Source organism: Typopeltis vanoorti, chromosome 14, assembly GCF_054136105.1.
Source record: "Typopeltis vanoorti isolate ZY-2024b chromosome 14, IOZ_Tvanoo_1.0, whole genome shotgun sequence".
NCBI lineage: Eukaryota > Metazoa > Arthropoda > Arachnida > Uropygi > Thelyphonidae > Typopeltis > Typopeltis vanoorti.
The window spans coordinates 42,187,029-42,214,234 of record NC_143562.1 but is presented as its reverse complement, the minus strand read 5'-3'; the positions used below and the strand labels follow the sequence as shown (position 1 = coordinate 42,214,234).

The 27,206-nt window shown below is 35.7% G+C and overlaps 1 protein-coding gene across 1 annotated transcript in view; it reads right to left on the bottom strand.

Moving 5' to 3' along the window:
* LOC150099404 (protein FAM76A-like) overlaps positions 1-27,206 on the bottom strand; it is an 88,996-nt gene that overhangs the window by 17,133 nt on the left and 44,657 nt on the right. Inside the window, exon 3 of the mRNA XM_090404340.1 lies at positions 3,583-3,712. Coding sequence (XP_090260466.1) covers positions 3,583-3,712 — 130 coding nt within the window. The remainder of the gene's footprint in view (positions 1-3,582; positions 3,713-27,206) is intronic.

Sequence of the window (27,206 nt, the reverse complement as noted above, 5' to 3'; positions counted from 1 at the left end):
AGAACAATGTGTTTGTAATCATTAGATCGTTTGCTTTACAGAAGTGGAGTAATGTTCTCCTCTGTCATTAAGCTCTCCGTATCAAAATTTCCCCATCACATCTTTTTTGTCTGCTGTGAACTGTCCTATTTTAGCATTAAAATCTCTCATCACTATCATGAGTTCTCTATTTTTGGGATTATCTATTTCATGTTGTAGTTCTTCATAGAAATTTTCTATTTCTTCCTCTGAATGGTTACTGTCTGGTGCATATATTTGGATTATTTTAATTGTTTGACCTTTTTCTTTTGCTTGAAGTTTGACTGTGATTAATCTAGGAGACACTGGTTTTATCTCAATTACTGACTGTGTAAGTTTCTTTTCAATTAATAATGCAACTCCTTCTCTGTGTATGTTATCTTTTCTTCCTGAGAAGTATAGTCTTCCTTCTGTAAATCCATGAATCTATCTCCGCAACAATGTGTCTCTGATAAACCTGAAATACTCCATTTCAGTCTTTTTAAATTTTCCTGGACTAATTGCAATTTTCCAGGTCGGTATAGTGATCTTATGTTGAGGGTGGCTACATGTTTCACTTCCTTGACTGACCACATTGCTGATTTCTCACCTACTCTATGTGGTCTTCGAGTAGGCGCGTCAGCTGTCCCGTATACGCAGGAGCACTATCTCGGTTTGTAGACTTTCTCCTGCTCATGAAAGTTACTGGCATAATAATGTAGCCAGCTTGCCATGCCTCTGCTACATCCTTTGGTCCACAGCTCTTTATTCTTTATTCAAAACAACCCATTTGGGTTCCCCCCCATCTGCCACCCGGGGGGCATGCCTGGTAGGATTGTGGTCCCCCCCCAGACTTAATAATTCTCACATTCAGTTTTTCCCTTTTTATAGAGGTTACTATGAGAGCGCTACTCCAATCATCCAGGATCTGACCCTCTAACCAGGCCTTCTGAATTATGCAGTGCAGCTGCCACTTATTTGAGCATTTCTGGTCAAGTATCATCTACTTCAGCTTCCTTTTCACATTTCAGTTTTTTATGGCTTTTTCTACTTATATATTCCTGCTGAATGTTTTCTACTACCACCATTCTATCACTGCTTGTTTCATTTAGTAATCTTTCGAAGCAATTACTTCAGGCATCTAAAATATCTTTGTCTTCAGTTTTCATGTCACCTTTGTCATCTCTTATTCCTTTTACCATACTCTTTCCTCCATTTCCAAGCTTTTTCAATGGCTTTCAAAATATTTTGTCACCTTCCTGATATTTATTTTCTCTGATCATTTCTTTTTCTTTAGCTAGTTTTACATACCGATTAGCATTCTTACATTTTTCTCTGTAAGAGCATAAGCTGACTTACTTGCCAGGAATGAACTTTTGATACTTTCTTCTTTTCCTTGACTGCTACTTTAACTTCCTGAGTCTATCACGGAGTTCTGATTTTTCTATCCTTGCAAGCAACCTCACCACATGTCTCTCTGGTTGAATCAATCTATGTTTTCCTCAATGTTTGCTACTGAATCTTCAAGGTTTGGTTCTTGTTTTCAAATTGTTTAATTTTTTCTTGGTTGATGTTTGTGTATTTGAGTCTACAGTTCACCTCCGAAACTTTCTTATACACTTTTTTCAATACAAAATTTAATTTTATCCTGCTCAAAACTGTCATCACTTCCAGTTTCAATTCCTCGTGTCCTGAAACAGTGGGAAAACATTGCTATCAACAAAAACATAGTCAATGACATTTTTCCTATTTCTTACATCTCTCCATGTGAATTTGTGCACATTTCTATGCTGGAACATGATATTAGTAATAATTAGTCCATGTCTTAAACAGAAATCCAGCAGGTACTTACCATTATTATTAGCTTTGCTCTTTTCTTCATATATTTTCCCAAAACATTTCTGTCTGGTAATAATTTCCTACTGTGCTGTTTAGATCTTCAACAAGGACCAACTTTTCCTTTTTTGTTGTATCAGCTGTCTTCTCTAATGCTTTGAAAATTTCCTCCATTTCTTTCATAGTATAGAACCTTTTTGTGAGACCATATGCACAAATAAGTCTCTTTGTCCAGTTCCCTATGCCTGCCATTCAAGAAGATTACCCTCATATTTAGTTTTAAATACAATAGCTACTTCTTTTACCTGATTGTTATTGCTTGAAAATAGCATTTTGTATTTGTTGCTTCGAAATTTCTCACTTATTTTTGTCTTTATTTCAGTCACATCTATTATGTCAATCTGACACTTATCCAATTCTTCTGCTGCTGGTACCATTTCTTTTCCATTGATGTTTCTTACAATGATAGTACTAATCATGAACTCTGCTGATGTTGAGTTGAGATGTGTTCCAGTAGCTAACTCTGTTCTGTACACCCTGGTTCTCTGATGAAAACAATGGGTGTCTTGTTTAACAGGGGACACTCCACTTGGCATGAAATTCTGTCATGTTGTACCATCATTTTACATTGTGGTTTAAGCTAGTAAGAATACAATTTGGTTGGCTAAATCCCAAATTGCCAGCCCATCCTTTTATTCAGTATCTGGGTAAATACCTAACAGTGTGTACCATGAGAAAGTGAGATTTGGACATTAGGTCAGAAGTCTCGTCAGTTCTCTGCATTCCTTAACAAGCTACATGGAGGTCTCCTCCCAGTTATACAGCTTTGACCCTTATGCATCCCTATTAATTCTATACAAATCACAAATCTTACCCACACTGAATACTGTTTTCTCACATTTGGGGTGGTGACTGTAAGAGCTCCCAAAAATTTGATTAGGTATAGAAGAGAGCAAAAGACTGATTAATGACCCATTGCTCACAAATTCACTTCATCTGCTTTCACACAGATGTTCAGGTTCTGCTACCTACATTTTCTATAAGTACTTCCCTGGGTGGTGTTCTTCTGAATTGACAATAATTTCACTGCTCTTTACTAAATTGTTGAAATGAGTGCAGCAGCTATTCAACATTCCTTTGAGGTTTCAACTCATGGAGAAAATTTCTCTTCCTCTTCATCCACCACTTCTACTGCTTCTTTCTCCTCGACTTTCTGTCCATCTACAGTACTAACATACTTTGGATTGTTCAGCCTCTGAACAATCCAAAGTATGTTTGGGATCAGAATCCCAGTGATGGTGATGCAGAGAACAGATAAGCAAAAAAGACTCAGGAAAAACAGAGCAAAGAATAAGTCGGGGAAAAGTACAGAAAAAAGAATGAAAGGGGAATTGGAGGTTCCACTCAACAGGTGCCTCACAGACTGGCATCAGTAATTCCTTCAGTTACCTCTAAAAGACATACAGTAACAGCTACAACCTCTTCACAGATCAATCCCTAACTCATAAAATACCCCCCCCCCCTTCTCCTTTAGTGGTTTTGCTATGTTTTCCTAAAAATGTACAATCTACAGGTATTCAAATATAATAATGCTAGCTAATTTCTTCTCACCCCCCCCCCCAACTTTCCTTGAATCCATGTAGAGTATTAGTGTACTATAAATTAACTAACCTGTCTTGTTTGGGACAAAAGCAAAATTAGTACAGCTGCTGTAGGTAAAGTTAATCAAAACCCTCACTAGGCCATTACCTGTTTGTCCTTTGAAAGAAGGAGTTGATCCTTCTGAGCCAGCTGTTTCTGTAATAATGCTATCTGGTCTTTTAGCTGAGTAACTGCCACCACATGATCACTGCTATTAGGATCCAAAAGAGCACTTTCACTGAAAAACAGAATGAAGAAGTTTTAACAGAAATAATTTTAGATTTACATACAAATAAAAAAAAGAAAATAACTAAGTTTCAAAATATGATACATCTGAGATATACGCTAATAATTCTGGTTTTAAAGTAGACTTACTTGCTTTAATTGCTCTGACCTTCAATACGGCTCTACAGTTCAAATTCAGCCCTGGCCTCCTGGTCTTTTAACAAGAATTTCACTATTTATGGTCTTCTTAAGAACACTGTCATTTTCTACATGAAAAACATTTCTTGCCCACTGCAACTTTTTGAACTTGATTTATGCTAGATATACTGGTTTGCAAAATTTTTATTTCCAACAATACAAACTGATAAGAAAACTATGAGACTTTACTTCTTCCTGACATTTTAGTAGCAGGATTTTGCTAACTAGAGTACACTGTAAGTGCTTGAAACAAAAAAGATCCTTCAGTCACTTGCTCCAAGATTTAACATAAAAAATGGCATTTTCGCAGGAGAAAGCATTTTATGTTCTCGAATTTTTAAAATGTAATACCATAATTATGGTTCAATGTAAATTCTACACTCTCAATTTAAGAAAAAACTCCTCATCATAAGCAGATTTACTCATGGAACAAAAAATTTTATGAAGAGGAATGCATCTGTAAAGGAAAAAGTCTGGGTTGTCCACGTGTTTCTGAAGTTAATGTTGAAAGAATTCAACAAACACATTTGTGTTATTAAACTTCTGATATTCGCTGTCCTGCCTGTTTGGCCAAAGTACGACAGTTTACAACTGCAAGGGACCTGGTATACACCAGGTAGGTCAATTTTCTGTAAGGCCTGTAACAGGAGGTGAGGTCATGTTTTTTTAAAATTTTGGTAATTTTTTCCGAGGTGCCTCGATGTAGGGAGTGGTGATGGATTTAGAGTACTCTTTGTTGTGAAGGGGGGCTATGGTTTGTAGGTTTTAATATTTTTTGGATTTTTTGGGGGGGGGATAGCCATTGGCTGAGAAAGTGTTGAGGGTGTGATTTAGTTCAGTGTTTGGGGCCATGTCGTTAGAACAGATTAGTTTAGCCCTGTTGTATAGTGTTTTCACCACTCCATATTGTTGTGAGGGGGTGGTGGGATTGTTGGTGAATGCATCTGCCTGTATGGGTGGGTTTCCCCCCCCCCCCAGAACAATATGGAGTGGTGAAAACACTATACAACAGGGCTAAACTTATCTGTTCTAACGACATGGCCCTAAACACTAAACTAAATCACATCCCCAACACTTTCTCAGCCAATGGCTACCCCCCCCCCCCAAAGAAATCCAAAAAATATTAAAACCTACAAACCACCCCACTCCCCTCCACAACAAAGATTACTCTAAATCCATCACCATTCCATACATATGAGGCACCTCGGAAAAAATTACCAAAACAGGCCTTACAGAAAATTGGCATCCCTTATCCGCTCCACCAAACACCAACCACTTCCCCTAGACCTACCTGGTGTGTACCAGGTCCCTTGCAGTTGTAAACTGTCGTACTCTGGCCAAACAGGCAGGACAGCAAAAATCAGAATTTCTGAACACAAGAACTACATCCGGTTTCACAAGTACAGCCATCTGGTCTTGCAGACATTGCTCTGGATACATGCCACAGAATACAGTGGAAGAAAGCTACAGTAATACACCGTAGCAAATACAAATTCAAAAGACTGTTTATGGAATCAGTCTCAGCCCTAAGAAACTCTCCAAACCTCAACAAATTTGGCTGTATGCGACTGCCCCAAATTTGGGAGGCATACATCAACAGACCTTCAACCCAACGGCCAAAAACACCTACTTAGCCTGCTAGAGGGCACCATCAGGACTTCTAGGAGAACGATAGCTTCATATCTTCATTCTCAGTTACTGTGTTGTGGTGCCTGTGTGCACGTGCCTTTTTGTAAGTTCCTTTTGAAAACGTCAACGTGACGTTGCCAAAATATCGGAAATATTTATTAAAGTTTAATTTAATTTATATTCTTAACTACGTTGTTCAATTCCTTAAGTGTTTTAATAATGCATAACCAACGTAATAAGCCTGTCTACGAGAATAAACATTTGTGTGCAGCCCAAGAAAATCCATAAGCTGTGCAAGCAAGGAATTAGACATTCCTCAAATAATGGTATGGTTTGTTCTCAGGAAACAATTGCATATAAAAGGCTACAAGTTGCAATTAATGCAGGCAGTACACCCCAGGACAAAGATAAAAGACTTTTGCATAAAAAAGTTGGATGATATGGAGGACATTGCCTTCGCAGCAAGACTCTTATTTTCTGATGAATCAACTTTTGCTTACGTGGTGAAATGAATCATCATAACGTGAGAATACGGGGGGCGACAGAACATCTACCTGCAAACAATGAACATGACAGAAACTCACCAAAAGTGAATGTGTTTTGTGCCATTTCTTGCAGTGAAATTTATGGGCCTTTTCCTCTTTGCTGAGGCAACATTAACTGGGATGCAATACCTCGATATGTCACAAATCTGATTATTCCCTCAACTTGATGACAACTATGCTGACTTAATTTTCATGCAAGATAGGGTGCTGCCTCACTTTTACTGTAATGTTCGTAATTATCTCAACACAACTCTTCTTAACCTGCTGGTGAGGCGGGTTTATATACATAAACCCACCTCACCAGCACCGTAATTATAATTATAGAAATCCATATATTTTTAATCAATATTAGATTACGTATTGTTTAAATGTGATTTTACAGAATGAAAAGGCAGATCCACAAAATTAAATTTTTATTACCCAAAAATATTTAACTAATTAAACATTTATTTTTCAACAAAAATCTTCCTAGCTTATATAATGAACAAACTAAATAAATCAGTATTTTTTTGGCACTTTGGTATTGGCTTACAAAAGAAACATATACATTATAGGAAGCTAATACAATAATAAACATTTAGCCTTGAGATTCCAATGATATCACTAACTTAAAATTTTCATTTTTAATTGCACAGTCGGGGCACCTTGGAATTATGTGATCAACAACACCATAGATGACACGCACCAGCTTGTCATCTATGGTGTCAAGTAGCAGGTTACAGGAGGGTAAGCTATATTGAGGCATGACTCACTGTCACGCGTTTTTAAAAAGTTATAGTCAATTTAAAATCTTTGGGGTCTGTGACATCCCACCTTACTAACACTGGGTTAACTGCTGGATGGCTCAAAGTGGGACAAATGATCATGTGCTGTGCAAGTTACCACCCAGGTCCCCTTGCAATTTTATCTTTGAGGATTAATTAAAGATACCATTTACATGATACCCCACCCACCACATCGGAAGAGCTTTGGCACTGAATTGGCAGCAATGAATTCGATAACTGTCATCTGACAGTTTTCCTGTCAGATGACATATGACTCGTATTTATATTGCTGGAAATAAAGAGTTCACAAACAAGTACAATCTGCTCCTTCATTTTGAAAAACCCTGCAGAGATGATATAACTCATGGCTGTATCTGATCTTCCAGAGACCTTCATTCACTAGGCCAAATATTTTTTATAAAGATTTTCCTTATAAGGCTGAAATTAAATTTCAGCTTTTGAAAGGAAAATTCTACCCTCACCATAAATATCCAGGTTTCACATACATAGGTAACAACTGGATGAATATTGATTTATATATTTATACTTTAGTCTTCCAATGGATATCTTCTGAACTGAATACACATGAGAGAATAAGAAGCCAGATTACCACTTTTCGTTCGATTCTACACTTCTACCATCTCATTTGGTTTGTGACCATTACTGCTAAATATTTAAATTGTTCAATTTTTCTATTTCAAAGTTCCACTTTTCACACTTGTATCAGTTAACTGATTTTGCCTGATATTAATCATTTTTTTGTTTTTTGTTGAGTAATTTTTAGCTCTATCGCATATGCTAATTTTCTAGTTCTAAATATGTTTCTTCTACCCTCTGGCTATTGATATGATGGCAATGTCTTTTTTTTTTTTTTTCCTTTCATGCTTACATAGTGATCAGAATACATTATGGAGACAACTACCGTGTTAGAGCAAAACTTTAATATAAACCAAAATGAACACTAGATGAAAGTTTCGACCTTCATATCAAGGTCACCATCTGGAGCATACACATATATATACAGAGAAACAAGCTGCACTACAATCTACGTGGTTTGCTAAAGTTACTGATCAACAGTTACAACAATCATTGGCCTAACCTCTGGTGGAAAAAAAAAAAAAAAAGAAAAAACTTGACTACATCAAAGCTAGAGTCCTATTTTATTATTATTATTAATTACAAAATTAAATTGGGCTGGAGAGCAACATGTTTTTATCTATATATATATATATATATATATAATGTATGTAGTGAGATTGATTTACTCGGTTGTTAAACATAATTTTTAAAAGAATTGAATGACATAAACCGAGAGTAAAGGAAAAAGGTTTAATGGTATCACATGACTAGTTTCAGCTTTTTACAGCCTTCTTCGGGTGTTTTCATAAAAGAAAAGAAAAAACATTACACATTGAAGATAAAAAACTGTGAACAGCACAGGAAAGTCACTATACATATTTACCGTGAAAATGTTGTAGTTAACGTATTCAAAGCTGTTCCTTCGTTGGCCACATTGTTGGGTGAGTGCGTGCGTATAGCATCTCGTGAGCACCAGTATGTGATCACAGCAGAATGACAGTCTGGGAGGTTATAGCTTAAATTATTATTTAAATGTACAGGGTTAAAGATGATTTCTCTAGATTCTACAATTTTTTCTCTCCAATTCGTCATGGCAATGGAAAATGTTGTTAGATCTATCCCAAAGGATTGTATGACTATGGTTTTGATGATCATCAGAATCGACAGAAAAAAGGATATGGCTGGATAAAGCACTGGCGTGTGTTCTCTTGTAAATGATGTCCCTTCTGTGCTCCTCCATATGCAATTCAATAGACTTATCCATCTGGCCAAAGTAAGGTATGTCACAGTCACACCATATCTTGTATACACTGGGATATTTTAGGTTGTGATGGCTAGGCTTTGGACGGCTCACTAGAGAGCAGATCTTAGGAAGCAGAGTGAATAAAGTTCTAATGTTATATTTTTGAGAACCTTGGCTATTTGAGACTGAGCTTATGCATAGTATAGATATATTGCCTTTAACATTATTCATTTCTTCAGTATGGCGACTAGGAGGATTAAAAAGGTATTTTTTAGTAATTTTTTGAGAATAACCATTCAGTCTGAAAGTAGATCTAAGAAAATTGATTTCTTTATGAAGTTCATCTGGGTTGTCAAGAAGAGAGCATGTCTATGTCCCAAAGTAGAAATAATTCCAAGTTTCTGAGGAGGGAAATGATGGGACTGACTATGAAGATATCCATTGGTGTGTGTAGGTTTCCTGTACATTGAAATTTTAAATATTTCAGAAGAACGGGGTCAGTTTCACTTCCAGGAAAGGCAGGGAACCATTAGTTTCAAACTCAGCCACGAATTGGATATTCGGGTGTTGACTATTGAGATGTTCAAGGAAATCCAGGAGAGAATCATGTCCATGGCTCCAAATGAGGAAAATGTCGTCCACATATCGTTTCCAAATTCTAGGTGTTAGCTTTAACATCAAAATCTTCCAGATAAATGTTGGCAAGTACAGGAGATAAAGGATTACCCATTGCTAGACCATGATTTTGCTTGTAGATGGTGTCCTGAAATCTAAAGTATCCAGACTTGATGCAATGAGTAAGTAAGGCTAACATTTTTTTAGATAACTTATCTTTGAGTTGTGTCAGGACTTCATCTGTAGGAATATTTGTAAACAAGGATACTATGTCAAAGCTAGCCATGATGTCATTTTCTTGAACAGTAATATCTTTACTGAAGTGATGTAAGTGATACAAAATCTGCAGAGTTGTTAATAAAAGACGAAGACTTGCCAGAAAAACATTTAAGGTATTTTGAGAGATATTTTGAAAGGTTGTATGTTGGTGAATCAATGCCCTCAACAATGGGACAAAGTGGGGTATTTTGCTTGTGGATCTTGGGAACTCCATATATGCATGGCATGAGTGGATGGAGAGAACAAAGAAAAAGGCAAATGTTTCTAGATAGTTCAGAAGTTATTTTTAATAAATTGTTGGTACAATTTTGAAGTTCACGAGTGGGATCTCTCTCAAGACTTGAGTAAGTCTCACTCTGTAGTAATTCAAGCATCTTATTTTTATAATCTTCAAAGTTAAGCACAACTGTGGCATTGCCTTTATCTGCGGGAAGGATAAGTATATTTCTCTTATTTTTTTAACTCTTAAGAGCCCGTCGTTCCGACAAAGAGATGTTATCTGTTGGTGGTTTAGCATTGTTAATGATAAAGATGGATTCAATATGGAGAAGTTCTGCATCTTGTGAAGGGAGGAAGGAGGCAGCCTTTTCTATCTTGGTGAGGAGTGATTCTCTTGGGATAGATTTTGGAGAAGGAATAAAATTTAAACCCTTGCTGAGGATACTTTTTTCTGCATCCGAAAGGATGTGAGATGATTTATTAATTACAACTTTGTCAGAGTTGATGTAGAGTTTTGAGAAGTTCAGGTTATTTTGTACTCTTTTTTAGCTTCAAATTTCCTAATAAGTTATATATATATATATATAAATTAAATAAAATAAAAAACTATGATTATGCATATAAATTTCAACTAATTGGTATGGAATAGTTTCCAATAAAAACTGAAAATTGCTTAAAGTTCTGAAGTATCCTAGATACTAAGTAGGCTGAATATGTGCCATCCAAATTCTTGGAATTTTTATGCCACCATTATTGTTGAGATTAGGGTGGTTAATCAGAATTTCACAGGCTTCTTTAAATTTTCTTTCATACAAGGTTTTTGTGTGATGTAAAGAGCAGGCACTTTTCCAATCAATTTGGTGTAGGGTGTTGAGAGCATGATCTGAGATGCCTGCTTCACCAATTTATAAATAAATATTTATAGATAAAGGCCTTAACTTTGCAGTAATACCTAGAACTGTTAATAAACTGGATTTTAATATTTAGATTATACATATACATTTCTATTTCTAGAAATTTATATGTATAATCACAGTTTTTTATTTAAATTAAGGGGATATTAAATCCCACATTGTTTTAAAACCGAATAAGAAACTCAAAGATTGGAATCAGAGAGTTTCATGCCGAATATAGTATACTCTATAGTATAAACTATAAAAGTATTAGTGATTACTAGCATGAGCTAATGCAAGTAGTCCTAGTACGTAGTACAAACTCAGGCAACTCACAGCAAAGGTGGTAAAGTTCTGATCACTATTCTTGGTATTTTCCATAATGTAAAACACATTTCCTAGGAAATGTATAATGTTTATATCACCAAAATGAAGCCTATTGGCTCTTTATATTTAAATAACAGTTTTTTATTATATATATATATATATAAACATGTTGATCTCCAGACCAATTTAATTTTGTAACCGAATAGATAATAATAATAAAATAGGACTCTAGCTTTGATATAGTCAAGTTTTTTTTTTTTTTTTTTCACCAGAGGTCAGACCAATAATTGTTGTAACGGTTGGTCAGTAATTAGCAAACCATGTAGATTGCAGTGCAGCTTGTTTCTCTGTATATATGTGTATGCTCCAGATGATACCTTGATATGAAGGTCGAAACTTTCATCGAGTGTTCATTTTGGTTTATATTAAAGTTTTGCTATAACAAGGCGTCTCCAAAATTTTCCATGAGTTCTGAATGGAAGAGGAGGATGGTTAGCCTGTATTTCCAATTATATACCCATATTTCTTTATGTGGCTCCCATCCACAAAAGGTTTATTCATAAACCTTTTGTGGATGGGAGCCATCCACAAAAGGTTTATGATATCCATAAACTATGAATATTACCATGGGGGGGCTAAGGATTTTTTTTTGTCTCTCTCTCTCTCTCTCTATATATATATATATATATATATATATGTTTGTCATATCCCCACGTGCCCTCGAGGGTACAGAGGTCTGACATACGTCAGTTTACAGACCGAAGTTAACCCTGTGAGAATGGCCAGTCCTCAGCAGAGTGCCAACAACACCGAACGACTGTCCCCTTCCAACTACTAACCACGCTCAGACTTGCTTAACTTGCATGAGCCATTAGTGGCGGAAACTCTACCAATCTACCAACTTTTACTTGAGTTACACACACACACACATATATATATATATTGTATTTTTATTCATTTTTATCTAGTCTGAAAAGCTTGTTCTAGAGATGAAACAGAGAACTTTTTTCAAGGCACTTCAGGCTTCCAATTCAGATTAAAAGCTGCAGTGGTGATTTTTATAGAGAAACACTATAACGAGACATGCATATTCTTTACAAGAATCATTAAGGACAAAATCTAACACTTTCTATAACTGTGGTTCTAAGATGAATATCATATGTTATTCAATAGTACACAGCCAGGCTAATTCAAACTAGAAAATGTAATAAATAAAAAAACTGGAGCACTGTGAAATTACCAAACATTCCCCAAAGGTGCCAGTTTTATTCTCCTGCTCTTCTACAGAGACATGCATTAGACATAACGAAGTTTTAAACAACAGCTTCCTATATGAAAACTAAACAGAATTTATTACTCCTATATATTTCACTCAATATGTCATGAGCTTCATTCAAGGAGAAGTCAGAACCGGTAACATTTATTCTGCCTTCTTCCTGAATGCAGCTCATGACATATTGAGCGAAATATATAGGATTAATAGATTCTATTTAATTTTCTCTTACATGTGTAAAGCCATTTTTAAAACATTATACTATGGAATTTAGTTATTTCTTGAATGGTTTATGAAAGGAGAAAAGAGGAGCATCATTCAGAAACACTTTATACAGGTTCGTTATTTAACCAATTTTGACAAAATGTGGAATGTGATTTTTGAGACTATATAGTGAATGGTCAATATATTTAACACTCCTGTGAAATTAGTGATTTTTATTACTTTCTTAGAATAATTGAATTTTTTATAGTAATAACCCTGCTGATTTTTCATGTATTTATAAGTATTTGATATATTTCCTGATATTTTGTTGAATACTGTAATATTAAAACAATATTGTAAAAAAATGGTGCCAAAATCTCGCAAGAACAATATAGCAGCAGCAGAGAAGAATGCCAGTGGAATTATTAACAAGGTGGCAAAGCCCCAGTAAACATAATCAGGCCATTTCAGAAACCAATGAAGAGACTGGGTAAATTAACATCAGCAATATCTCAATTAAGCATATAATTAGACGGATGATGAGGGAATTAGAAAAAGCTGAAAAACGATTAAAGAGGCATTGGAAATATGAATAAACAGCAAAAGGAGAGACAAGTAGCAAAAGAAAAACGAGAGAAAATCAGGTAGGTAAAATCGATTATAAAAAGGATGATATATAGTATGGAAATTCAATTATTAAACATGCGATTGATGATATAGTTATTACTACTTCATGTTTTCTGAATGCTAAAATGAAAAATTCAACTAGTGCAACTAAAAAGCAGAAAAGACTGATAAAAAATATGGGAGTTCTGGTAGGAACGAAAGATTTATCTGGTGATAAATACAATATGAGAGGATATGAAAGGACTACTGGAAAAAGTTGAGAGTGAAGAGTGAGAAAGTGAAAACAGTATGTTGTCTAGATATAACAACACAGAATTAAGGTCTATAATAGAAAATGATTGGATGCATACAGTGAGAATGAAGGAAGAAGGGATTTATATTAGAGTGCAGGAAACAGCCTGCCCTTGAATGTATTTGGTATCAGGAATCTCAAGAAATTATTTGCTGGCATGAGACCTAATACAGAGAAACTAGATAACGAAGAAGGAATGGTGCAAACCTGTGCATAAAAGAAGAGTTATGCAACTATATTAATGATACAACTATGATCAATAATGCAGGTGATGTTGATGAAAAAAATGATCATGTGTGTTTGTACGGCCGCCTGCAAAATAAAGCATTAGATATGAACGGGAATCTCTGAAAGTTGTCCAACTGGATCATGCAAACTACAGAGGAGAGTATACCAGAAAGCATTGAGGTAACTTATAGCTGTACACAAATGACAGGAGTATAAGTATAAAGGGATTGAGTTTGTTGCCTTAGTTGAATACATTGTGGATTAAGATTATTGGCATTACAGAGATCTGACCCTCAGAAGTGGATATACTAATTAGTATTGAGTATAAAAGATATGAGAGGGCAGGGATGTGATGCTAATGATATCAGATTTATTTATTTATTCATATGCCCCCCCCCCCCCCAATTCCTCTACCATCCCGAGAACTGGTTGAGTCCTCTTAATGAGGGATTGAGTATGTATTTTATGACTGGATCCGTGTGTGTGTGTTCATGGGCCGGTTTGCCTGCTCTGAGGGACGAAAACCCAGTGTTTCCAGATCGAAAAACCCTCTATCTCCATATGGGACCGGCTAGCTCACCGTTAGTAGAAAGAGACCAGATAAAGGTTCCTCCTGTCGTGGCCGAGAATCAAACCCAGGTCTTTCCAAACAAAGGGCTTTGTCTATGCCGAAGGTAAATAATGATGATTATTGTTATTATGTGACGCTTTCAAAGTGTCCAAGAACTCATTGCAGGAGGGCACTCTACTCCACACATTTCAGGTCTCCCCCTACTTAATCCTCCAACTACACTACTACCACCATCAACACACACAATGCCATCTACCACGGACAACAGAATTTTTTGTCTGTAAATTGTATCTCATGACTGATTTGCCTGTATGCAGAATGAAAGACCAAATTTGGTGTGAGGTAGAGTCTAAGAAGATCAAATTCATGGTGGGGTGTTGCTACAGACCTAGTAGATCAGCTGCTAGCGGAGATGAAATGCACCACCAAATAATCCTAATGGGTACTAAACCATTAGTACCCATTGCAGGTGACTAATTATCCAAACATTGACTGGGTAGCAGTGAAATCTTATGAATGAAGAAGAATGATAAATTCTCATGAAAAAGCAGCAGCAACAGCTCAAATTTATTGAGCTGCTGCATAACAACTTCCTTAAGCAGCATGACAAAGTGCTTGAGGTCAAAGAGCATTAGATCTAATTATAGTGTTGGGGAAGGGTTCAGAGTTAAAGACATTTATTCTGCCTCCAGTTGGTGACCATGATCACGTCGCAATGACTCAGGAAGTGTCTAAATTTATGAATATTTCATTCAGAAAAGTTAACAAAGTCACTGAAAGCAGGAAATTGTGACCAAGGAGAATGACCAATGAAATTATGATGAAGGCTCAATTCCATGGTATTGATTGCTAGATGGAAACCATATCAGGAATGAATGGGGAGTATTCAAAAAAATACATCAATGATGCAATATCCGAATGTGTCCCTAGAGTTCAAAGAATAAACAGGATTGGTGTGAAATGGATTTTCAATCTTATTAAGCAACAGATTGTTAAGAAAAAGATGATATGGAATGAATACCATGTGATGTTAATTATGAAAATTATAAGGCATAGACCAGACAGGTTACAACTATTGCATGAAAAGCAAAGTGAGTGTGAAAAGAAACTGGCTCTGCAAGCTAAAGACAATCCAAAAGAATTCTATCACCATGCTGCAAGTAAAAGAAAGACTAAATATGAAAGAATTACTTTTGTAAATGCAGATAGTTGCAGGTGGCAGATGCACAATGGGGTTTAACTAATAAGTGCCAATTTTGCTAAAAGCTATCAACTATGAAGGCGATGGCATGTTGGCTCAGGCAATGTGGGGCTTGCATGTTGCAGTTCTACCATGGAAACCCATGTTGTGAGTCTCGCTTCTGAATGTTTTTGTCCAGATTCGTGTTCAAGTCAATGACCGGAACTCTGAATTCAGCATATCAGTCCAAGAATGGCAGTTTATGCATATTATGCCTCGTAGCATTCTACAGTCATATTTGGCGAGTGTGGTGGGTCATCCATTGTAGTAGCATTTGCAGTTGGCTCAATGCATTTCCATCTCAGTATGGTATCACTGATTGTTGACCTGTGATGGCCCAATTTCTCAGCAATTTGCTGAACAGATAGGCCTGCAACATGGCATCCTATCACAACACCTCCTTCAAACTCCGTCAGTTCCCTCCTCACAGCCATTCACCTGGACACAGTTGCATTGACTTGGGAGCATCATATTCCTCTAGTTTATATCAGCTAGAAACATTTGTAGCTGATATATAGTGAGCTAAATACTAAAAAAACACAAAGCTGTCTCCAAATTTACAAGGCTACATACTTAGCTGCGGTTTTTTTTTTTTAAATGTTAATTCCATACATGAGAGGCTGTTCAACTAATACTATATTATCAGTACTGTAGATGGGTAGATAGTTGATATTTTAAAACATCTATTACCTCTTCAACAATTCAACTCCTGTTTTATCCCTCTTTCAATTTTACCTTTGTCTATTTAGCACTTGCAAAGTAATTATTAATTTTTTCTATCACAGCAGGACCTTTCAAAGTCACATCTGCAGAGCTGGTGTTTTAATTTCTATTTATCGCACTCTTTTTGAATTATTTGTTTGGTAGCTTGGTAAGAAGGCCTTAATACCAGACATAAATGCATTGGAAAATATCAAAAGCAACCAGGTGAGCAGTTTCTTCAAACTTTCCATGGTGTTTTGTCATGTGTTGTAAAGTGAATATAATTAGATCTGGAATAGAATATTATAGTTATTTGCACATGACATCATATGAGACTGTATGGTCACTCCTATGCATCATTGGGTTGTGAGAGTAAAGCCTTTTGCTAGAAGAAGAAGAAGGGTCCCAGATCCACTCTCCACAAAAAGTTAGGTAGAGCAATCACCAATATTCATGTACCTGCAGCTTCTTGGTTGGATAACCGGTATGGCTAACCACTCAGCCAACCAAACCAGTATAGAACACTGTCAGAATCCATATTGGGTATCACTAGTTAACTGATGGGTCTTCAGATAGTGGAGCTGCTGGCTGCTTATATATTACTTTCAAGAATTAGCAGCAGGACTGATAGTTTATAGGTTGGCTTGTATCTCTATCCCATTTTAAAAATAAGGGTGGATAAAGACTTACTTCCATGATGTTGGACATGACAGCTTACATAAGCAATACAGGATGGATGTGAAAGCTGGAGCACAAACTTTCACCACAATTAATGGATACCCATCTGCACCAGGATTTATTGGTATCAAGGCCACTGAAGATTTCTGATGAATGATCAGAAGAGGCATGCTGTGGGGATGGAAGTTTGTCTTGGCAATCTAACCAAGAGTTGAAGAAAAAAAAGCTGATGCTAAGAGGCCTGCTTTATTTTATATTTATTTTTTATAGTGAAAGTGTAGTCCACGAAGATGGCATCTGCTCCCACATGGCCAGGCTGCCCAAAAAGAGATGATTACAGGCAATTCCAGTTGCCAACCAGAACTATTTCTATGCCTTTCTTCAGTTGGTTCTAGAGCAAGTCCATCTTTAGAAAGGACAAAATGGTTTTTCTCTCCTGTAAACTCAGATTTTTAACCCTGCATTTCGAAAGTTGACTAAAGAATTCATACTATTACAGAAAATAATTACAAGTGTTTGCCATAAAATGATGGCAGTAGTCATTGTACTCTCTCTCCTTCCCAAAACCCTGGTTCATTGAAAATTTGGACTCAATATCAGTGAAGACTATCCAAAAATCATCAAAAAGTTACAGCTAAAGGAGCTCCACATACTCCTTTTGGAAAATAACATGTTAGAGAATTTACTGTTTATTTAATTCGATATTCTGGAAGAAGAATAATAAAAGCAGAGTGAAAAGCTCAAGTTTGATATGATAAAAGAAAACCATGACCAGACTTCTATTTCAGCCATCGGCACACCATCAAATTGATAAAGTAAGATAAAGGATTCACTCACAACACATGCACCAATTCCACTATGACATCAAGTCAGTGAACATTCTCAGGTATTACATCCATGGTTTTAATCCATACTTCAATCAACAAAGCCAAACACAAAAGCCTGAAGTACCTAGGTGTTTAAATTTGCCACAATTCAGTATTCAGTGTGCAGGTTTTGTGCTTTTACTGTTTGCAATAGTCAGTATAAAATGGCATTGGTTCTATAGGACTTAAGCCAGATCTTTTCCATGAAGCAAATCTAAGTTATACTTAGATTTGCTTCACTTGTCTTTTCATCTCAACAATGCCTCTCAGTAACATTTTATGTTATTTATTAATAAATAACATAAAATGGATTTACCCTACATATATATTTTATCACCATTAATTTCCTGACTTTTTAACCCTGCATTTCAAAAGTTGACTAAAGAATTCACACTATTACAGAAAATAATTACAAGTGTTTGCAATAAGATGATGGCAGTAGTCATTGTACTCTCTCTCTCTCTCCTTCCCAAAACCCTGGTTCATTGAAAATTTGGACTCAATATCGGTGAAGACTTTCCAAAAATCATCAAAAAGTTAGAGCTAAAGGATTGTTATAGGGTATTGTTATAGCAAAAAATTGTTATAGTGCAGCATTTCATATTATTTATTACTAAGTTATTACTTAGATTTGCTTCACTTGTCTTTTCATCTCAGCAACACCATTTATTAATAAATAACATAAAATGGATTTACCCTACATATATATTTTATCACCATCAATTTCCTGACTTGTCTTTTCATCTCAGCAACACTATTTATTAATAAATAACATAAAACGGATTTACCTTTTGTATATATTTCATCATCATCATCAATTTCCTGAGGTGTTCAGGTTACTATGACAGTACTATATGATTAACTTTACATTATTATTTACATTACATTATTAATCTCCTATCAACAATTTTCCTCCAAATTAGTCTATTACTGGGCACTCCAATATTGTGGTATCTAACATTTCATGCTTCTAAGGCTCATCTGACTGAATCGCTCAGAAAGATCTCACCAGTTTTTGTCCTTTTTTTTGTTTCAGTCACCCCTATTATGTCGATCTGGTACTTATCTAATTCCTCAGCTCGCTCCATTTCTTTGGCATTCAGGCTACCTAGACCTTGATCTTCCTCTGAGTCTCTTTCCTGCCATCTTGGCATCAAACACCTGTTTGGCTAACCTTTCTCACCCATTTTATTTAAGTGCCCATACCACCTTAGATTAGCTATGCTTACACATTCTCGAACGATTCTGTCATTGATGCCATCAGTTCACTCGCCTAAGTCTTTGATCAAATACTTTATTTCTAACCCACTCTCAAAGATCCATCATTTAAAACTGGTTTGAATGCTGTACATATTTTAATTAGTATAAAATTTTCATCTTCAAGAGCATCTTCAGTATGATCAAATGAAACAACAGAAACCAGTATATTCAACAGAATGACATGTGAACTGCACACACATGGTGTAGAGTGTCACATGCTAATTATATTAAGGCTCTAGTAAAATTAATTTTAAGATTAAAAAAAAAAAATGAATTAAATAAATAAATAAATATAATTATTTTTCTTTGAAATTTGTGATGAAGAACTATTCCATATAAAGAGGGATAAATTCATCATTTCCATTTAGATTCGGTCAATTACAGCAAGGTCTCACAACTCTCTTTGTATAAACATTCCAAGAAATTACTTTTATGAACCTTAATATTCTTCCAAAGAACTCAGTGTCTAGCGGGGATAGCATGCTCTGCAAGTCCCAATTGTTTGGAACTTAACATAGACTAAATGTTCATCACGACATACAGATGCAGATCTACCTGTTTGGGCAAAATATGATAAACCACACTGGCAAGAAATTTAAAATACTCCATGGTGGTCAAAGGCAGACATTTATCTTTAGCTGAGCCTACTAGATATGTTGTTAATAGGACGGAAGGATAGTCGTAGGCCAATGAATCTAAATAGTTAGGCTATACCTTCTAAGCCGACTTTAACATAGGGAATGATGACATGACACACCATCTCTGTATCGCTATTTCGATGAGAGGCAGATGACAAGGTAACTATAATTATTATCTTGTCAACGTATGAGTCGGTAAAACCATTATCAAAGAAAGTTGACAATATGATTTATTTCTTAGGAGAGCAGCAATTCATGGAGCAGAGTGTTGCTCAATGTACTAAAGTCTTAATGGTGCCAGATTTTTGACAATTATGATGGTATGAAAGAGGAAATGTAAATTCCAGTATGTATTTTCTTTCTGAATATTGATAAGTGAAGGCTCCCGTTTGATGAAATAATAGGAGATCTAAAAATGCAATCTGATTATTCTCTTATAACTCAAGAGTAAGCTGGATACAATGGTGAAGGTTGCTGATTTTTATTGACAAACTCTTGAAGGTCTATACAGGACCCAGGCCAAACCAGAAAAAAAAAAACATAATTAATATATCTGTACCATAAGGCAAAGGCAAAACTCTGATATCTTTTCTTTAAAGTGAGAACTATTTTTGACAAATGAAGAGGACTTTCCTGCAAATGCCGAAAGCAATTTGGAAAGGTATTTTGCAATTTTATAACACGGAGAACCAATGCAGTCTATCACAGGATGTAATGGAATATTCATTTTGTGGACTTTTGGCAGTCCATATAAACAAGGATGCCCAAGGTAACACTTCAATTTCTTCTTGGTTTCCTCATCCCAGTTAGAACCATTATCAATAAGTGTTTAATTTCCTAATCTGGGTTGCAGCAGCATTAACAAGAGGATAATATGTAGAGTAGTCACATAACATTAAAGTTAATTTTCTATATTCATTCTGATTTGAATTACTAATGCTTTCCCGTTGTCTGCCTTTGCAATAATAAAATTATTATTCTTTCATAGAGAGACCTTCATTTCTGGATGAGACAAATTCAGAGGAGGAGGTTTGGCTTTGAAAAGTATTTTTCAATACCATTTACATCAAAATAGTATTTCCATAATTCCACTACTAGCACTGCCTCTTTTCCATTTCTTATAAAACTTCCTCTAAAACAGAGGTAGCCTTAAGCCAAAAAATTCCCCAGCTAGCATGACATTTGATCACGTTTTACAACTATATTTTGTGTGGTCTAAGCCAGTGTGAAATACAATGTCAGCTAACTCCAAATTGGCAGGGCACAACTGTGGGAAGATGAGGATTAGAGATCAGAAGCTTTGATCTGTTCTCTGCATTTCTTACAAGCTACATTGGATTTCTTCCTTTTAACTAGCTTTAGTTTATCTATCATTAAGTGACCCCAAGTTCATAGCCAATATTTATTATTTTTAAAGAACTAATACTAAATTTGAAATGAAAATTTTAAAGTTCAAAAGAGAATCCTTTTTTGAAGTTTGAATACACCAGAAGATCATTTTTTTTTAGGATGGAAAAAAGTGTCTTTTTCCACTCCCAGATCTCAAGAAACAGTGACAAATGTTTCATGCACAAACACCACTATTTTAGAATATATACTGCTTGGAAAGAAGTCAATGGACTCATAGTGTAAGGAACAAACAGTCATGGCACCCACCTTAATAAGATGTAGAACTTCCTTTCGCTGCGATGATTGCAGCAACCCTATGAGGCATACATTCCATAAGTGTATGATAATGATCAATGGGAATTTTGGACCATTCTTCCTAAAGACATGTTTTGATGGGAGAAAGGAATTATATGCTGATGATAGTCTGTATTTATTTAAATAAGTATGGGAGTAAACATTTACAGAAGTTACTATTTAATGAAAATGTGTGGACATCAGATCAGGAAAACAGGGGTTATTAGGATGGCTGTTAGAAATAACATTGACAATGAAGCAGAAAAAATGGAAAATCAAGGGAAAAGCTTAAAAATACCCTCCTCTGCTTATGCACCAATGCAAGTAGTATAAGAATAAGTCAGAAGAGTTTATAGAATTGGTTATTACAGTCCAGCCTCAGATAATAGATTTATCAGAAACGTGGTTGACTGGAAATGACATCTTGACTGGAATTGAAGTTAATGGGTATAGCATTTTTAGAGAAGACAGAAATTATTAAAGAGAGAGAGGAGAAGGATGTATTATCAATGATAGCAAATGAATTGTGCCCATGTAAGTCTGTAGAAGTAGAGGGTAATAGCGAGAGTGATTTTGAAAGTGTCTGGTATGAAATAAATTGTCATGTCAAAAACATTAATCTCACTAGATGCCAAGTCTAAGTCTACAGCAGACAATCTCTTGCATTCATTTTGTTTTTCCTAACTAGTAAATGATCTTGAGTAAGTGTAGTTTTCCTTTTTCACTCACATTTTCCTTTTCTGTCAGGAGAAAAGGGTGCCTATCTCCCTATCATCATCATCTGTTCACTGGGCATCCAAAGATGCCGTATGGTCACTTCGATGCTCAGTGATGTGCCATACCAGGCCTCGCCATGTAGTTCTGTTGTATGCTTTTCTGGAGGCTTGAACTCTCTGAAGATCAATCACTCCAAACACACACACACACACACCATCCACCCATCCATCTCATTGACATTCTACCCTTTCCTATTTCTCCAAAAACTTTACCTTCTATTATTGTTCTGAGACGTCCTCCTTCATCTCCTTTCAATGTGTCCAAAATATTTTAACTTTCTTCTGTCAATATTCTTAAGGAGCCTTAAAGTTCTACTATTCTTTTCTAACACCCATTCATTTGTACATCTTTCAGTATATGATACCCTGAACAGCCTTCTGTAACACCACATCTCAAAAGTAGTTCCAAATCACACTCCATCATCACACATCAAAACCCAACATCACACTCATTGGCAATTTGTCTTTGAGTCATGGATATGTGCTGAGAAAGAGAATGCTTTCTTTATATCCATTTTAAATCTTGCAAGATGATTTAAACAGATGTAGTGTGTGCAAGAGATAATGGCTGTACAGTTGTCAGTTCAACGTGGTAAAGTTAGGGATGAATGATTAGTCTATGAATTGAATGTCTGTGTCTATGAATAATTAGTCCTGGACTGTTGCAGAGCAGACATCCCTTGACCTCACCGAATGATCCAATTCATCCCGCAAATATTTAACAGAGTTGAAATCAAGGTTCTGTGGACACCAGTCAACCACATTGTCTTTCAGAAAGAGACAATGGTAGAAACACCACAAAGTAGGAAGCATCACATTGTCCAGAATGTTCAAATAACTCTCAGAGTTCAATGTTTATGGCACCAAAAAGGTCTGAGGCCAAACTAGGAAAACAGGACTATACCGTGACACCGCCACCTCCAAATTTCATGGTTGGGATTACATACTCTGGTAAGAGACATTCACCGGGCATCTGTCACACCCATCCATCTGCTTTGCAGAGGGTGTAGTGTGATTCATTGCACTTAACACAGCTTTTCAAGCTTCCACATCCCAGTGTACATGCTCTTTGCACCATTGAAGAAATGCTGTATGTTGGTTCAGATAATGTAAGGATTGCATATTGCAGTCCTACCATGGAAATCCATGCTGTGAGTATGGGTTCTGAAACGGTTTTGTGCAGATTTGTGTTCCAATTGATGCCTGGAACTCCACATTCAATGTGTAGGCTGACGAAGACCACACATTGAATATTATCCAATATTCAATGTGTAGTCTTGCATATTATCCTTCATAGCATCATATGGTCACATTTGGTTGGTGTGGTGGGTCATCCACTGTGGGAAGCATACAGCTGACTCCCTGTGCTGCCAGCTGAGTATGGTATCACTGATTGTTGACCTGGGATTGGCCAATTTGTCAAAAACTTGCCGAACAGATATGTCTACAACATGGCATCTTTTCACAATGGCTCACTGAAACTTCATTAATTCCCTTCTCACAGCCATTTTGCCTGAACACAACGGCATTGACTTGGGAACATCATATTTCTCCAATTTATAACAGCTACAAACATGTGACTTGTTACATGGCATAATGCACCTTGAGCATGTGAGTGTCTATTGAGTTCTTTACAAGCAGTGTATATTTTATACATGTAAGAAAGTGAAGCACCGTGCAAAACTGGGAAGACTTTGGTAAGAACCAGGAAGGCGGCAAAATATTCTGGAGGCTATTGAAAAAGCTTAGGAAAGGAATCAGAGATGATAGAAGTGACATGACAACTGAAGATAAGATATTCTACATGTCTGAAGTAATTTCTTTGAAAGACTTAAATGAAACAAGCAGCGCAGTGGTAGAAACTCTCAACAGGAATGCAGTCGGAAATACATATCCATACTTGAAGTAGAAAAACACATCAAATACCTGAAATGTGAAAAGGCAGATGGAATAGATGAAATTCAGCCAGAAATGCTCAAATATGGAGATAGAAAAGGAAAAGTTTTACAACAGCTGCATCGCATAATATAGAAGGTCTGGTCAGAGGGTTGAATTCTGGATGATTGGAGTAGAACGCTCATAGTACCTAGGGAAGCTTGGTGAAGAACAAGTTGGATTCAGATCAAATAGAAGTTGTCAGGATCATGTTTTCAATTTAAGACAAATTGTTGCAAAATCTTGGGAATATAACAAAGGTCTGTATTTTTAAGTTTTGTAGATCTGGAAAAGGCATATAACAAGTTGCCAAGAGGAAAGCTCTTCAACATGCTACATTGTATCAAGCAATACATAGTTTCTGTTTAAGTTGTAAGTCAGCAGTTAGAATTAATGATATACAGGCAGATGCTTTGATGGTGTGTGACAAGGGTGCACATTATCTCCACTGTTATTCATTATTTATATGGATCATATTATGAAGGAAAACGGTAATAGCTTTGATATCAAAATTGGCTAACTTAATCTTAGCTGTTTACTTCAAGCAGATGTTATACTTCTGACTAAACCCAGCAAAAGTATGCAAGATTCCCTGATTAAACTGAATAACTGCTGTAACAAATTTGGTGTGAAAATCTGCAATAAAAAAGATAATGAAAATAGGCAGAAACATTGAAAACATCAACTGTGTCCTGAATAGAACCTATAAAACAAGTAAAATATTTCAGCAATTTAGGAACAACTTTTAGTGATGATGGCAAATTAAATATAGAAATAGACAACAGAATTAGTAAAGCTGGTGTGATAGGAAGTCAGTTGAATGAGACCTCAATAAAGGCAGAAACTGGTCTGGGTAGTGACCCTTCCCATAATGCATAGCATTATATATGTCCATAAGGATATGTGCTTTGCATTATGGGATACTAAGGCAAGTGATGTGAAGTCATTAATTAACCTCTATATATGAGTTGCCCTGTCCTGAAAATACTTCATGTGCAAACTTTGTTTGCTTACACTTGGATAAAGGATTAAACCAAGAATATCATCTCTTGGCATCTTTAATTTATAATGAATAAATTTATATGGAATAAAAAGGAAATTAGTCAAAACACTAAATTAGCTATATACAAAACAGTGGTCAAACTAATTTTAACTTATGAATCTGAAAAGTTGGGTTAGAAATAAAACATTTTTATCAAAGACTAGAGACCTCAGATACAAGATTTCTGATTAGTGGGGTGAACAGATGGCATCAATGGAGGTATCATATTAAAAATGAGGATACTAGGAAAGAACTTGCCACTGTTGCATTCAGGAATGTGTTAATAGAGCTAATCTTCAACAGAATGGGAGAGGAAAGATTAGCAAAATAGGTGTTCTTTGTCAGACTGGCAGAAAAAAGATCCAGAGGAAGACCAAGTTGTAGATGGATTGATACAGTAAAAAGTGCCTCAAAAGACAAAAATATAAGATCTGATAATGTTGGAGCCTAGACAGATAACAGTTTAATTTGCAAGAAAATTGTGATCTTAAGTTAGTAATGGTGCAACTTTTTTTTTTTTTTTTTTTTTTTTTTTACCCATGTAGTACTATCAAAATCATACTGTATATCCCCTGAAGGTATTTATCAGGAATTTGATGTTGATGATGATATTTCATGCATTGCTATAAGACAAAGAAACTTATAGAAAGGCTCTGCTGCTACCTATTATATAGGTTAAGTTTTTGAGGTATTTTCTCAACCTGCAAGAATAAAATTAATTTGATTTATTATTGACACAGTCAATTTTCTGTGAATTGTGGAAACAATTCACAGGAAAAAAAACTAGCATTCTACCATTGCACCCTAAGGCTCCCACATTTTAAGTAAACTAATGCAATCACACTTGTTTGGTCCAAAAATAGTACCTCTTATTTAAATGACAAACTCTGTTAATGCATATGCAAAAACTTCACGAATATAACCAATAAGAATTCCCTTATAAGACTGTTCTCATTACCAGAGAGTATGCCAAAAAAAGGTAGGTATGTACTAACACCTAATCTTATGGCATATCAATCTATAAGCTCATTTACACCATTTGAGCATATTTTTATACACTTATTTATTCACAATGGTAAAATAATTGAGACAGTACTATATTTCAGAGAAACCTAAATTGCACATCTCAATATAGCATGAAAATACAGCATGAGTATCTCTTTGGCCCTGGTCATACTTTCTACTTTTTCTGTTATATTTGTCATCAGTTTGTAAATATGATTTGGGTATTTTGTACCATCTTCTATTGTGACCACACAATAGAAGATGGTACAAATGCCTGACATTTCAGTTCAATCCAATAAAGTTTTTTCACACATTTTCTAAAACCATATTATAGTAGTCTCTTGCAGTATGGTGCATTGTAGCAAAATGAATTGTTATGTTAAAAGACTTGTTCATATTTCTTCTGTAAACCTTCCACAATGTAGGAAGCATTACATAATCCCAGTTGTGTTGTATATTTGTTGACATTCTAAACACAGAAATGGATACATACACCTCTTTTCATTTAGAATGATTATCTTATAAAACTAATTAACCTTTTTCCTATTCATCTACATTTTAAAACATGTTTTCACTTACATTCTTTAATTTATCAACTCTACACAGAGGTTGCAAAACCTATAGCAATGTGTGTATGGAGAAGCAGTATTGATGAAAGTTGTAGTTCTTAGTAAAATAATGCTGAAAGGCTGCTGCATAGAAAAAATAGAATGAAAGATGAGGAGAAGTTAACTCAGTGAGTGTGAAGTGGTGGAATATTTATGGATATTGACAAGCAGCTGCTTGTATGTATAAAAATACAAGAATATTTTTAAATACATCATCATCAAATTCCTTCAGTGTACGCTCAATGGGGTGTACAGGATATGATAGTACTACATGAAAAATTTACATCATTACTAACGTCCTATCTACAATTTTCCTCCAAACCAGTCCATTACTTGTCAAGACTACAACATTATCAGATATTATATTTCTCTATTGTCTAAAGCACATTGTACTGTATCAATCCACCTATATCTTGGTCTTCCTCTGGATCGTTTTCCTGCAAACCTGGCAGAGAACACTTGTTTTGCTAATCTTTCCTCACCCATTCTGTTCAAGTGACCATACCACCTGAGATTAGCTGTGCTAACACATGGCTTTTTCTACTTCAGGTATGGATATGTATTCCTGACTGTATGCCTCTTGAGTGT